At 48.2% G+C, this 14,468-nt stretch overlaps 5 protein-coding genes; 3 read left to right on the plus strand and 2 right to left on the minus strand.

Annotated features, from left to right (window-relative positions):
- Positions 1 to 102: 102 nt before the first annotated feature.
- On the plus strand, positions 103 to 2,308 carry GSTUM_00010523001 (uncharacterized protein). XM_002841353.2 has 4 exons: positions 103 to 612; positions 727 to 1,018; positions 1,078 to 1,286; positions 1,362 to 2,308. Exons 1-4 carry the CDS (start codon positions 358 to 360, stop codon positions 1,716 to 1,718), a joined length of 1,113 nt encoding a protein of 370 aa, XP_002841399.1. The 5' UTR covers positions 103 to 357; the 3' UTR covers positions 1,719 to 2,308.
- Positions 2,309 to 3,955: 1,647 nt separating this feature from the next.
- Positions 3,956 to 7,532, plus strand: GSTUM_00010524001 (uncharacterized protein; the record flags this gene model as incomplete). XM_002841354.2 has 5 exons in its annotated part: positions 3,956 to 4,159; positions 4,258 to 5,744; positions 5,804 to 6,397; positions 6,462 to 6,767; positions 6,818 to 7,532. The coding sequence occupies 5 exons, from the start codon at positions 3,956 to 3,958 to the stop codon at positions 7,389 to 7,391; spliced, it is 3,165 nt and encodes a 1,054-aa protein (XP_002841400.1). The 3' UTR covers positions 7,392 to 7,532.
- A 722-nt stretch (positions 7,533 to 8,254) lies between these two features.
- Positions 8,255 to 10,271, minus strand: GSTUM_00010525001 (uncharacterized protein). XM_002841355.2 has 5 exons: positions 9,651 to 10,271; positions 9,424 to 9,569; positions 9,118 to 9,364; positions 8,909 to 9,048; positions 8,255 to 8,856 (listed from the first exon to the last, which is right to left on the minus strand). The coding sequence occupies exons 1-5, from the start codon at positions 10,008 to 10,010 to the stop codon at positions 8,550 to 8,552; spliced, it is 1,200 nt and encodes a 399-aa protein (XP_002841401.1). The 5' UTR covers positions 10,011 to 10,271; the 3' UTR covers positions 8,255 to 8,549.
- A 57-nt stretch (positions 10,272 to 10,328) lies between these two features.
- Positions 10,329 to 11,516, plus strand: GSTUM_00010526001 (uncharacterized protein). XM_002841356.2 has 5 exons: positions 10,329 to 10,462; positions 10,552 to 10,586; positions 10,656 to 10,747; positions 10,802 to 10,923; positions 10,986 to 11,516. The coding sequence occupies exons 1-5, from the start codon at positions 10,405 to 10,407 to the stop codon at positions 11,273 to 11,275; spliced, it is 597 nt and encodes a 198-aa protein (XP_002841402.1). The 5' UTR covers positions 10,329 to 10,404; the 3' UTR covers positions 11,276 to 11,516.
- Positions 11,517 to 11,833: 317 nt separating this feature from the next.
- GSTUM_00010528001 (uncharacterized protein) lies at positions 11,834 to 14,121 on the minus strand. XM_002841357.2 has 4 exons: positions 13,736 to 14,121; positions 13,393 to 13,649; positions 12,799 to 13,329; positions 11,834 to 12,726 (listed from the first exon to the last, which is right to left on the minus strand). The coding sequence occupies exons 2-4, from the start codon at positions 13,516 to 13,518 to the stop codon at positions 12,148 to 12,150; spliced, it is 1,236 nt and encodes a 411-aa protein (XP_002841403.1). The 5' UTR covers positions 13,519 to 13,649; positions 13,736 to 14,121; the 3' UTR covers positions 11,834 to 12,147.
- Between the last annotated feature and the right edge of the window lie 347 nt (positions 14,122 to 14,468).

Consider the following 14,468-nt stretch of genomic DNA (forward strand, 5'->3'; position numbering starts at 1 on the left):
AGGAAGTGAAGTATGACAAATACGACTGCTACGCGGAACTGTCGGAATGATCCTAGCTTACCGAACGATGAACATAAACACATGCATCAACTCAAGCCAACCCGACCCAACCAACCGCGTCAACTTCATCTCTACTACCCTCACCCACCAGCCCTGCAAACAATCTGACGCCGTCACTCACCCCCTCGCCAAACAAAGGCCATCTCCAACAGATCGCTTCCGCCTACCTTTGTTTCACAGAAGAGCCAGTTTTTTTGAATGACAATCAAGACGTAGAGGAAGAAAACCTATATCTGTCTTTCCCCTTTTTTTCCATCGGACACACCTCCGGTGGTCACATACACACACAGGCAAACGATGGCGACCAATGGCCCAGCGATCAAGCCCGACCCAGATGTCAAGATCGAAGACGCAGATATCAAGGCTGAGGTCTTGGATGCTGATGATGACGAACTATATGAAGATGCCGGTGACCTGGACATGTCTAAGGGGGACAAGGCGGTGTGGTTGGTGAAGCTCCCAAGTTTTGTCGCTGAGCGCTGGAACGAGATTGATGATAATGAGGAGATTGTGTTGGGCGTTGTGAAGGTTAATCCAAAGGATACTAGCAATGTGCGTAAAAAAAATCAAGAGAGAGAAAAAGCAAAAAGCAATTCCATTATTTAAGTAGTTTTATTTTTTTCACTTTATTTCTCCCGGCTGACTAGTGGTGATGCTTTACCACAGCTTAAACTTTCACTTGAGAGGAATCAAGCGAACGGAGACGAGATCCCTACAGAGTATGATTTGAGGATAACCAATATGGAGGTTAACAATACTTTTGTCTTTACGGAGAAAGATATGCCGGGATTTTCGAGCAAGTTGAATACCGGTGGCGTGAAGGAGGGTGAACCGGCGATTCCTGCGAGGCTGTTATACCAACACCGTGACCGGGAGAGCAATAGTGGGGGTGGCGGTGGTGGGAAAGGCAATTGGGGGAAGCAGAGATATCAGCCGTATGTTCGGAAAGCTATTCCAAGTACGGCTCCTAGCCATTAGTCTGTTTCTTTCTTTCGCAGGTGCTGACAACATGTCTAGAGAGGACTTCGCTAGTTGGAACAGTTCGCCACGAATGCTCCATGTCTCCGGTTATCAATGAAGAGTACAAGCGGTTCCAGCTATCTAAATTCCGTCAAGCAGATGCTCCGAGAGTCACCACCCAAGTTCTCGATCCCAATGCTGCTGGCGGTAACCTCCTTGCACCCGGTACCACTGGTGCCACAGCTAAGAGTTTTGCTGGCTTCGTTGTAAGTACAATAATCGAACGAGCTATCATTTTACCGCCCTATTCTATAATATAGACATCTAACTCAACCACACAGAAACCCACACAAGCAGTTCGAAAAACAACAGACAACAAAGCCGCCCGTATGCCTCACTCAGAACTCCTCACAGCTCTGTTTTCTCTCTTCGCAGAGCATGAATACTGGTCCATGCGTGGCATTCGCGAGAGGTTATTTCAGCCGGAGCAATACCTCAAGCAAACCCTGGACGAGATCGCAAAAATGGACCGCAATGGCCCCTTCACAGGAAAGTGGTCACTCAAGAGCGAGTACAAGAATACAGACGACAAGAAGAAGTTGGAGCTCGCTGCATCCACTGGTGGAGAAGCCGGCCAGGAGGTCATCGAGATTGACGACGACGATGAAATGGTTGAGATGGAGGATGTCCTTAAGTAAATTCGGATAGATCGACTAGGAGAAACGAAGGAAAGAAAAAGTGGATGGCAGCCTATTATTATCTTGGATTTGGGATGGGGGTTGATTTGCTGTATATACTTTAGTTCTGCTTTACCTCACCTTACCCACCTTTCGCTATTATTTTGTTCTTTCATTTTTATTTTAGCGCCGTAGCATTGCTAGCCGGGATGGGGGTGTAGTCTAATTGAATGCTCGGTATGCGTGGGGTCATGTAGTCCGACTTACTTGCTCTTTTATTCTCTCTCATCACTACACTATCTCCTTTTTTGTCTCCTTCTATTTCCCCCTTTCCATTTTACTCTTTGCTTCATTCTTTTCCTTTCTCTCCTTCCTCCCTTTCTTTCTTTCAAAAAATCAGTTAAAACTTGGACACGGGCGTTCCGGGGTTGCTTTGAGTATCAACAGTACAGTACCTGGCATTGCTTTTCCTCTATACTTCCTTCCTTTTGCTTTCCCCTAGCCAGAAGCTTAGTAGTGGTAGCAGATGTGTACCTGTACTGGTGTGGTAGTCCGGTGTATACAATTTGTAAGGGATGGGAGGCAAGTGAATAAATTGCTAGCTTAACTCAGCCACAATAAGAATGGGAAGGTGCATGAGTCCTGTGACCTGGGAGTGAGTGATCATGGGTGTCTTAGACACCTTACCCCAGCACTGGTGTCACTGGAGGTGTTCTGGAGCAAAAGGTCTCTGCTTCATGATATCGTAAGGCAGGTTGTCGGTTTGAGTGTCACGATATTGGAATGTCATTGTACTCTAGAAGCAATGTATGGTAGGATTTGTATCTACTGCCGTATGGCATTGTAAAGGGGAATGGCTTGCCTGCCGTGCGTACCGTGTTGTGGTTGCCCCATAAATGGCAGACTATGATACTGTGATGTATTGATTTCGACTGAATCACAGGGTAGAGGATGATCTGGTTCTGTGAATGGATAACTCAATCCAATTAAGGCCCTATTCGGCATGTGCCAACAAAAATATAATTTATCAATACTGTTTCTGAAAACATTTTATTTCCTGATATTCTTAAGATGAATTAGCTCCAGAGCGAGAGTAAAGATTACTCGTGCTGTCATGATATTTGTTTACTCGGGTAATAGTTCTTGGACATAGACTAAGTCATCGTCGGTTGGATAAAGTGCCGGTGAAAATACCATAAGTTGATCAGTAAAATGTAATAGCAGCTAGATCTGCAGCGGCTCAAGAGCCCGGAGTCCAATTACTGCAAAAATGCAGCTCTGGGTAGCCAGGAGCTCAGTAATACAGCAATTTTTTCTTCACCTGGGTTTAATTGTGGATTATCTCTGGCTCAGGGGAGAGAAGCTCATGGTGTCTACATAATTCATGCTAAGCCTTGGAATTTATATGGGTGCCCTTAGGAAAAGGTACTTATTTTAAAAATTCTGATTATCAAAGGCCAACCAACAATTCAAGATATCATACCTCTCTGATTTGGCTGAAATTTGGGTATTTTGAAGTGCCTGATACCCAGAGCTGATTGATACGCAATCAATTGAGGTAGAGATGGCAACATTGTACGGTTGTGAAAATGGCTACTTTGGGTGTAAAAAGGGCGGGTAAGGACGGCCTTTGTCAGGGCACTATAATCGTAGTCAAGTATGATAGAAAGTGCGAAGCACTGCTGGCGATTGAGGAAAATAGATACGTTGCAAAATATCGTGTCCCCATTTGGCTGACATTGTGTCCTTTATTTTGGCTTTGGAGCCAGCCCCTTTTGGGTATTGGGAAATAAGGTGCTATCATAAGTATGATACAGTATCATACAGTACCCGTACAATAGAGCATGCCGAATAGGGCCTGAATTTTGATTCCGCTTTGTAGCTTTTCGAAACTTCCACCAATGCTCTCTTAAGCCAAGGTGCATCATTCATCGGTACTTGTATGATACACCAGCGTTTTCTCGCGTTCCTTATTGGCGGTTGTACCCTAAGCCCTCCTCGCACAAGCTGCCCCAACTAGGAAACAGAGCCTAAGAGTTACCCTACCGCTGCCACAAAGTTTCCGGGCTTTGTTTCACTTTCTCTCTTTCTCTCTCTCAACCTCCTCTTCTTTCACACGTAACCTTGTTCCGCCCAACAACACCATACCACTCCCGCGACCATTGAGATCGCTCTCCCCACCTGTTTTTGAAAAATTCTCTAATCCCTAAGATCTTAATTCCTTCTATCTTTACTTTTTGCACCCGATACGGACAAATATGAGTACTTCTAATTTACTCAATCAAGACTTTGATGCCGACGAAGACGACCAGGATTTCGACGCTGGCCACCTGGACCAAGATGCTGAGGGCGAGCCCGATGATGATGCTCCGCCCGCGGGAGGCCAACCAGACGACGATGACGAGGAAGACGATGAAGAGGACGACGAGGAGGACGACGAGGAGGACGAGGACGATGACCTGGTACGTTATTTGAAAGCCTTACTCCTCCGATTAGCTTTTCCTTGGGCGAGCAATTGACTTGGGGTAAATTTTGCTAATGCGTAACCTACCTTCGACAGCCGCAACGCAAGCGTGCTCGTAGACCACCTCGCAATCAATTCCTCGATATTGAAGCCGATGTCTCCGACGAAGACGAGGAGGATCCCGACGAAGACGAAGAAGACGGTGCGGAAGCAGGCTTTATCGCCGACGATGCTGACCGCCCAGAGCTAAGCGACCTCCGCCAATACCCTCGCGACGACCATCGCCATCGTGAGCTCGATCGCAAACATGAGGCTGAGCAAGCAGAGGACATGGAGCAAATCGCCGCTGGGTTTAAAGAACGTCATGGCAGATCGGCTCGGAGACGTATGGAGGACTCGCAGGTAGTTCCTAGAAGGCTATTATTACCATCCGTTAATGATCCGAGCATTTGGGGCGTCAAGTGTAAGCCTGGAAAGGAGAGGGAAATTGTTTTTTCGATTCTTAGGAAGCAGGAGGAATTAGCCAACACGAAGGCTCCTCTACAGATCACCTCTGCACTCGAACGCGGTAATACTATGCCCGGGTATATCTACGTCGAAGCAAAGAAGCAAGCGGACGTTATGCATGCCCTTCAAGGTGTCTCTTTTGTCTATCCCATGACGAAGATGATTCTTGTCCCTATTAAGGAGATGCCAGACCTTCTTTTTGTTATGAAGAAAGCCGAGATCACACCAGGGACATGGGTTCGTTTTAAACGTGGAAAATACCAAGGCGATCTTGCTCAGGTTGAAAACGTCTTAGCTAGTGGCCTCGAGGTCAAGATTAGGATGGTACCTAGGTTGGACTACGGCAACGGGGCTGATGCAGACGACCCGAGCGGTAACAAGCGAAAGCGCAACCCTTTCGGAAAGAATGGGTCACTTGCCGGACGCCCCCCACAGCGACTATTCTCCGAAGTTGAAGCCAGAAAGAACCACGCAAAGTATTTGTCACAGGCGGCACAGGGATTGAAGAAGATTTTCACCTATCTCGGAGATGAATATGAAGACGGATACTATATCAAGGACGTTAAACTCAACCTTATACAGACCGAAAACGTCAATCCAACTCTAGAAGAGGTTTCCAAGTTTGCATCTGGAGGGGATGATGGGACTGAGAGCTTGGATCTCCATGCGCTGGCTCAGTCACTAAAGAAGACTGTTTCCACGTACCAAGTTGGTGATACTGTCGAGGTTTATGATGGCGAGCAGAATGGTCTCGTCGGGAAAGCTGTTAGTGTTCACGGCGACATTGTTACATTGGACGTGTTGGAAGGCCCATTGAAGGGAAAACGCACCGAAGTTCCTTTCAAAGGATTAAGGAAGCGATTCAATCCAGGAGATCACGTCAAGGTTACCGGAGGAAGCAGATTCAGAGACGAAGTTGGAATGGTTTTGAGGATCAATGAGGACAGGGTCACTCTTATTAGTGATGTTGGCATGACCGAGATCACTGTCTTTTCCAAGGATTTGAGGGAAGCTAGTGAGTCTGGAGGCATGGAAACTGGTGGGAAATATGATCTCCACGATTTGGTACAACTTGAGTATGTACCCATGGTATGCGTGGGCTTTAATTGAACCCTCTGTTGACAACTGATCCTAGCGCTACTACCGTTGCCTGCGTTACCAAAGTCGACAGAGAGTCTGTTAGAATCATCGATCAACTCGGCAACATTAGAACAATCATGCCATCTCAGATTGCAAGCAAGCTTTCAAACCGTCGCCCGGGCGTAGCCACAGATCGAAATGGCTCCGAGATCCGCGTTGGCGATACAGTCAAGGAAACCGGCGGAGAGACCCGATCTGGTGTCATCTTGCATATCTTTAGATCTTTTGCCTTCCTTCACAATCGTGAAGAGACTTCGAACGCTGGTGTGTTCGTCTGCAGGACTAATAATGTCGCTACCATCGCTGCCAAGGGGGGTAGAATTACGAATACCCAATCTACCGGCCCGGACCTTACCAAGATGAACCCTGCTATGCAACGCAATGGGCGGTCCCTGGATGCTTCTGCCATGCCGCCTCCACGCACTGGTGGAAGAGATAGAACCATTGGGCAGACGGTTACGATTAGACAGGGACCGTACAAAGGACTAGTGGGAATTGTCAAGGATGCGACCGACGCTACGGCACGAGTAGAGTTGCACACTAAGAACAAGATTGTCACAATCGAAAAGGCGAAGTTGGGTTTTAAAGAGTACGTTTTTCATACCCCCTTTCCTCGCCGTCTGCAGCGTTACTAATCAGAAACCGACACACAGCCTTCACACTGGTACTATTAAGTCTTACCAAGATTTTATGCGTCCTGGTGGTCGTGGAGATGGAGGGGGGTATAGTAGAACGCCCTCAATATCCTCGGATAGAGCCTCTTCTTGGAGCGGTAGCAGAACCCCTCAGTCCAGCATTCCGGGATCGCGTACGCCAGCATATAATCTTGGTAACAAGACTCCTGCCTGGTTGAGCTCTAGTGATGGCAGTCGTACACCCGGATACTTTCCCGGCAGTAAGACACCTGCATATGGTATGGACGGTAGTAGATCTTCTTATGCTGGAAACAAAACACCTGCGTAAGTAATACTCCCGCCGTCCACTTTACAATATCTAACAATTACTATAGTTGGAATCCCTCCTCTCGTACTCCCTATGCCTCAGACACCGATCGTAGCACCTGGGACGCTGGCTCTAAAACTCCCGGCCGCCCTAACCTTGATTCCTTCATGGATTCCAACTCCACCTCTACAAACTCCTCTAACAACAATACCTCCTACTCTGCCCGCACTCCTGGTGCCTCTTACAATGCTAGCTCCCCAGATTTTATTCCACCCTCCTATAGCAAAGAGCTCTCTGCACCCACCCCCGGGGGGCCTATTTCTGCGCCCACCCCTAGTGGCGCCATGTCCGCTCCCACTCCCGGTCCAATCTCTGCCCCGACCCCGAGAGACGCTTACGGCGGAACCTGGGGCGGTCCGGAGACTGCTCCCACTCCTGCTCCATACGGCGCTGCTCCTACTCCCGGTGCTAGTGGAAGCTATGGCGGAGGCGTCGGTAGTGGCGGGTCTAGAGATCCTCGGGGCGGCTATTACCAAGGTGCTCCAACTCCTGCAGCCGGCTATGGAAATCCTAGAACTCCGGGCGTCTGGGCCGGTGGTGACGATGATGAGATTCGATACGCGGAGCCAACAACACCTTAGAACCTACGTCTAGACATATAGCTGCTTGGTTGACTAGATGGGCTGGTGAATTGCGGTGTTGTGTGGTATAACTTGGATAAGGGTAGTTGGCTGTCGGCGGCCTATTTTGTGGAAATTCAAAAAAAAGGAAACCCCCCCCCCGGCGATGGACGACGGACGCATGGACGTGGCGTATCATAATTTCTTTTCTTTTCTTTTCTTTTCTTTTTATTTTCCTTTCTCTTTTCTCTCTCTTTCTAAGGCCTGTGCTTCTTCCTAGTTTACCTTACTCTACCTTATTTTTTGTCGATCTGTGGATCATGGCTTGAATTGAATCGAATGTTGGCCGGCTGGTTGGTTTTTTGGGTGTTTACATAGCTGATAAATTAAAGTGTATCTCTTGATCTGGGCTAGCTATTTTCCTTTCTCTCTTTACTATGCTATGGTTTGTTTTTGGGGGCGTGCGTAGTTCGCATGTACCGTGAATGCGGTGCAGGAAGGATGGGGTGGAAAGCCGTGGTTGGAAGGACCTGTAAGATATTCACGGCTGAGAAAGTTATAATACATGTACATTGCTGCTGCTGCTAGTTGCTACTTAGAGCTGAGCGTGAGGTTTGGATGCTCAGCATAGTTCTACATATGGTGGGCTATTATACTCTTCCTCTGCCCCAAGTGTTGGAGAACGCAGACCCCAATTCCCGATTAACACCCGAGTGACATACCGTGACGCGAGCTTCAATTCTAGCAGGCTATTTTTTAATGTGGCCCTCTTCTAGATACTCGAGTAGCTGTATTTGGATGCAACGCTTCCGCTCCGTTACCCCACACAAAGTGACCGTTTCCTTCCGTTTGACCATTTCTACCAGCAGCAGAAACGGTCGCAAAAGGGAACGGAACCATTGTAGGAAACTAAATTTCCCACAGTACTCGTACAGTATGAAAAGAGGCCCAATACTATATCAGACTTATAAAGTTGTACCCTACCTATAGGGCTGGAGATATCAAGCACAAATCACTCTCAAACCACGACATTCAGTAACCTTACACATCGCAAAGCCAAATTACAAGTTCCCAGCAGCGATATACAATCCCGTTTATTTAATAAGATTTTTCATCCATCAGTAGACCTATACCGACCTACAGGGAGCCCCCCGAGTCTAATTAATCAACTAACTGCATTTAAGCCCTCTCGCTCCCCCTCAGCCTAACCGCCTGACCGAACTTCTGCAGTTTCGTGAGGAGCTGATCGCCCTGCTTGACAACATCCTGGTACTGCCGGTTCTTGTCGTCAGGGCGATTTGTCTCGATGACACCGTTGACACGGTCGATTGTGCAGTTTAGCTTTTTCGAGGGGATGAACTTGGAGAGATCTCGGTCCAGCCATTCTACTGACACGCCGAAGGCGTTCGCCATACTTTCCAAGCCAACGACACGGTATGACTCTAGGAGTTGGGCATAGGCTCTTCGTCTCATTTCACGGACGTACCTGGTGTTTGTTAGCTTACGCCAAGTCCATTTTGGGGGCACACTGAGCACACCAGGCCTTATGCTCCGCTAGAATGCGATCCCTACTCAAGAAGCGCTCTTCCACATCCGCAAGCGCGACAAAAAAGCCCTTGTACTCGCAGAGATATAGGCTGTTAACCAAGCTTTCCAATGAGGAGTAACCCTCGGTATCCTCCGTCTCAGCATCAATCATCTCAACATCTCCCGCAGAAACTGCACCTCCGCTCCTAGAACCCAAGACAGCAAGGACCTCCGCCGAATCGATAACCTTGGCCTTAAAATCAACACGATTAAGAGAGATTGTGCCGGCAAGAACGGCGTATAGGACAAGTGTAGAGTAAGAGCATATCTCTATCGATGTAAAGGTAGAAAGTGAATCGAGGAGTAGTGGTGCGGCCTCGGCATACTGGCGGCAAGAGAGAAGATGCAATCCCGTGTAAGACTTTAGACGGTTTCGACGATCCCAATCTCCACCGGTATCAATAAGGCTGTTGCAATCAGCTACAGCTTCACCCATCAATCTATCAATGCCTATATATAAACATACCGTCTAGCACGCTCAACGCTCTTCTTAACCCCGACTTTATCATCGTAGAACATCTCCATACGGATGATGGCAAGGACAATATCGATCTTAGCACCCAAAGTGGGAGTCTTGATGTAAAGTTCTTCATAGGCAGCAAGGGCTCTCTCCTAACTCCAGTCGTCAGCTCTCAACCTCAAACATTCCCGCCCCACAGCTAACTCTCCGAATAACCGAAGAAATGGACTAACCTTATCCACAACCCTCGCAAAAAATTCAGCCTTCTTCCCCATAGCCTCCACAACCTCCGACTCCCCCGCCTTCTCGTCACTCTCCTTGATCTCCGTATCGAGTACCTCCAATTCCTCATCATTGCTCTTCTTCAACTCCTCATAGTACTTTTCGTCCCAAACGATCTTACTGGATAGTATTCCATCGGTAGGATGAGCAAGGTATCGATAGAGAGGGGCCTGAGAAGCCTCTTTGATGGATGCGGTGAGGGCCTTGTTTGCGGTAGGGTAATGGGCGGATAGCGAGGGAGTGCGGAGGGTGAATATGTGTTGGGAGAGAAGTAGGTTTGGATAGGAAGCGTACTGGGGATCTGAACCCATTTTTGGAGTTCGAGGGGGGAAGTATCTAGATATCTATCTATTTATGTATGGCAAAGATGATATGAGGAGTGCTCTTGATGGTGATGTGGGTAGATAAATGGACAAAAGGAAACTCTGAATGGCGAAATGTAAGAGTTATTTAGAGTAATGGAGGTGGAAATGGGATAAGGTTACCGCCCACGGCAAACAGCCCAGAGCTGTCTGCTGACGTAATATACCAACTCTGCTGCATCAGCCACCCGCCACAATTCCCAATCAACCACCAACAACTCCAGAGGTGAGTGTTCGCGGAAAGAACGAACCTTAGTCTACGTACGATCACTGTCAACACCAACAAGCTCACCTTCCCTTCCTTCTTCTTTTCTCTTTCCTTCTCACAACCACAGATAACATCATGGGGTACTACTATGGAGGCGGAACACTGACTACAGCGGTACTCCTCGTCGGAGCTTGTACGTCCTTTACTTTCATCTAGTTCATTGGCTACTGCCCCTTATGACTGCCTGTCCATAGCTAACAAATGAATGATTGAAACGGGTAGATATGCTCTTCAATGGAGAGGGCGAGACATTCAACGTGAGTTCTACTTACCACCACCACCACCATCTCCTCCCACGCCCTTCAGCGGGACTAACTGTTTGTTAGATCGGTCGATTTTTGGAGGAAACATCACCGTACACTTGGGCCTCACTGGGCGTAGCATTATGTATAGGCCTCAGCGTCGTTGGTGCAGCATGGTAACGACTCCCCTCCCAACCGCCATCACCTCGCAAGTTAACACCCATAACCAGGGGAATATTCGTAACCGGCTCAAGCATAATCGGTGGCGGTGTGCGCGCCCCAAGAATCCGCACAAAGAACCTAATTTCCATCATCTTCTGTGAAGTTGTAGCTATTTACGGCGTAATCATGAGTACCTTCTCCCACCCACCTCCTCCCTTCCCCTTCCCCCCCTTGTCACTAACATCCCCACAGGTATTGTCTTCTCCGCAAAACTAGCAAACGTCCCCGCGGAAGCCCTCTACGACCCGAAAAACTACTACACTGGCTACGCAATATTCTGGGGTGGCATAACGGTCGGCATGTGTAACGCCGTATGCGGCATCGCCGTGGGGATCACCGGATCGTCGGCCGCGCTCGCGGACGCGGCGGATCCCTCGCTCTTCGTCAAGATTCTTGTCATTGAGATTTTTGGCAGCGTGCTAGGGCTTTTTGGGCTGATTATCGGACTGTTAGTTGCAGGGAAGGCGGAGGATTTCAGTTGATTTGGCATCGTGGTTATGGGTACGGGTACAGGTATTGGGGGTGGGGGTGGAGGGCGGTGAAATATACACGTAATGAATGCTGAGAGGAGGGAAAAAGGAGCAAAAGATTGGCAGACTGAATGGATGGTGGGAGGGCGGAAGACGGAATCATCTGGCGCGGTAACAACTATGGTATGGTACAGGGCCTGCTGTATTATTATGTATTTGGTAAAGGCTTTCATGCGATGATCATATCCAATCACAGATGGCTTGCATCTCTCTGTGTAGACGACTAGAATACTTACCGGTACTCTATCGCGCTCGGAAAACTCTGCCAACGGAAAAGTACCATACAAACAGACCGCAACGGCAGAGCGTATGAGTAAGACGTAAGACCGTTCCAACCCATTTGTCAACTTACAAATCAATGTCTACTAATTATAGTTATATCCCGGTTGTGCTCCCCGACCGGTACCACACCTCTGGTAACCACCCACTGTCAACACTGTCAATGATAAACTATCCCCGCTGCGTGATTACGATAATTCAACCGATATTCACCATCATACTGCAATCCTATCGACCCGTATATACTGGTATGAATTTCTAGGTTGTAAGAAGAAAGGAACATCAAATCTTCAACGAAACGCCCAAGACCAGAAAGGGGTGAAAAAGAGGTAATAGGAAGAAAAGCAAAATAAATGGAATCAAAGAAAACCTTGCCGCCCTTGTTTCCCCAATCCCATTTCCAAATTTCCTATCCGTCTATCACTCAATCTAGCCGCCTGTCTAGGTAACACGACCAAGACTTCATTCTAAACGCTATTAGAAAGATAGAAAGAAAGAAAGAAAGAGAAAAACACCACAAGAACGCCAAACACAAAGGAAAAAAATCAAGCCGTGGCTTCCTCTAGCATAAGAGAATCGATAACCCGGGCGATGGCCCCGGAAATGTCGTCCACGAGATCGTCGACGTCTTCAATACCGACGGATAATCTAATAAGATCGTCAAAGACTCCGGACTTTTCTCTAGCGGCAATGGGAATTCCAGCATGAGTCATGCTGGCCGGAACCTCGCAAAGAGACTCGACACCCCCGAGAGACTCGGCGAGTGTGAAAATTCTGGTTTCCTTGCAGAATCGCTCGGCCGCTCGGATGCCGCCACGGATACGGAAAGAGATCATACCACCACCCATTGCCTTTCTGTGCTGCTTGAGAGCGACTTTGCGCTGGGGGTGAGAGTTCAAACCGGGATAATTGACCGAGATAACATGAGGAGAGGACTCCAAGAATTGAGCGATAGCCGAAGCATTTTCGTTGGCAGCCTTAGCTCTGAGATGGAGGGTCTTCAAGCCTCTATGAGCAAGCCAGCAATCGAAGGGGCTCGGAACAGCTCCAATAGCGTTTTGAAGGAAGGTGAGTGTGTCATTGAGTTCGGGGGAATTGTATGCGGCAACACCCATCAATACATCCTATCACAACCATTTATCACAACCATTAGTATCAACACGAAGGTTGTACAAACCCAAGAAGGAGAAACATACACTATGCCCATTGATGTACTTTGTGACCGAATGGATAACGATGTCTGCACCATGGTCCAATGGGTTCTGGACATAAGGCGACAAAAATGTATTATCGACGACCACCATGATACCATGTTCGTGGGCAACATCGGCAACAGACTGAATATCAACGAGTGATAGTGTAGGATTAGAGGGAGTTTCGATCCAAATCAACTTGGTATTCTTCTCGATCATGGCACGGGCATCCACTTCAATTGCACCGGTAAAGGTAACACGGATGCCGTGGGCCGCAGCAACCTTGGTGAAATATCTATGGGTCCCCCCATAGACATCAGAGATGGAGATGACATGAGAGCCGGTTGCAAGGCTCTGCAAGATAGTGGCAGTGGTGGCGGAGCCAGAAGAAAATGCCAAAGCGTAATTGGCATTCTCTAGGGCAGCAACGGCATGCTCGAAGTTGTCCCTGTTGGGATTAGAACTACGAGAGTATTCGTAGAGACCAACTGGGTTTCCGACGCTGGTTTGAGCGAAAGTAGTGGAGAGTGAGATCTACAGAGTTCGTTAGCACCTACACAAACAGGAATCGAAAAGTAACTGCGGAGGGGGCAATACGGGAGTAATGACGGCACCAGTGATGGGATCATGGGGGGAACCGGTTTGAACAGCACGGGTGGCAAAGCCACGGTTGTCCTTCTGGAAGCGGGGAGCGTCCTCAATTGGTAGAGTGGCAATAGTCATGGCGAAGTGATTTGACGGAAGGATCGAGTGGAAATTTAAGTGAAAACCAAGGGGAAAAGGGGGGGATGGAAGGTTTGCTTATCGTTGACCAGTGGCGGTGATGACGGCGGAAAGAGGGGAGGGAATGGAGGCTTTTAAGGGGGAAAAATGTCAAAATTTCTCCGAGGGGAGGAGGGGAGGGCGCGCAGGGCAGGGGAGCAAGCAAGTGTATCGGTACCCCAGACGTGATAGACTTCGGTAGATTTTCCCAACGGGGCTCTCAACGCCTATTTCAACTGTGCCGAGTATGCGGTCTTTACGCCTTCAGGGTGTCTTGGTACCTCGATGATTCCAATCCGACTTTCACCGTATACAGTGCCGGTGCAAATCCCGAGCAAAGAGCGGGAGGAAGAGAAAAAGTGGGTACGATATATATCTTTGTGGGCGTCGAACAAGGGAAGAGCGTTTTAAGTTTCACAACAGGAAGAGTGAGGAAAACGTTTAACTGCAGGATGATTGGAAGATTGGAAGTGAGAGAGAGGAAAGAAAGTGTCAAAACGGCCTCCGTCATCTACCCTCTTTATACCCTTTTCCCCAGTCCCCGCCTCCGCACCCATAGTTGACTTGACTTAATAATAGTACTTGGGTTTCTGGTTGGATCATCCGTCGAATGGATTCCATCGGAGGTGGAACAAATTGCGACATCACACCTTACAAACTCCATTCCTGACAAATCCGACAAAGGCAACAACCGAGCTTCGGCACCACGCTCCTTAACTGCGTACGAGTGGGTATGTATTTGTACTACGGGTAGTACAATACCGGTACGAGTAGCTTACATTACTTACTACTCCTGTATCTTTCGAACATATTTGATTGAATGCATTCGTGCAATGTTCGTATCATATCCGTACTCTACAGCAATTCAAGCTCCCGGCCTGCAAGGAGAGAGAAGCAATATTCGGCCGATA

This window comes from Tuber melanosporum (assembly GCF_000151645.1).
Source record: "Tuber melanosporum whole genome shotgun sequence assembly, scaffold_70, strain Mel28".
Classification (NCBI taxonomy): domain Eukaryota; kingdom Fungi; phylum Ascomycota; class Pezizomycetes; order Pezizales; family Tuberaceae; genus Tuber; species Tuber melanosporum.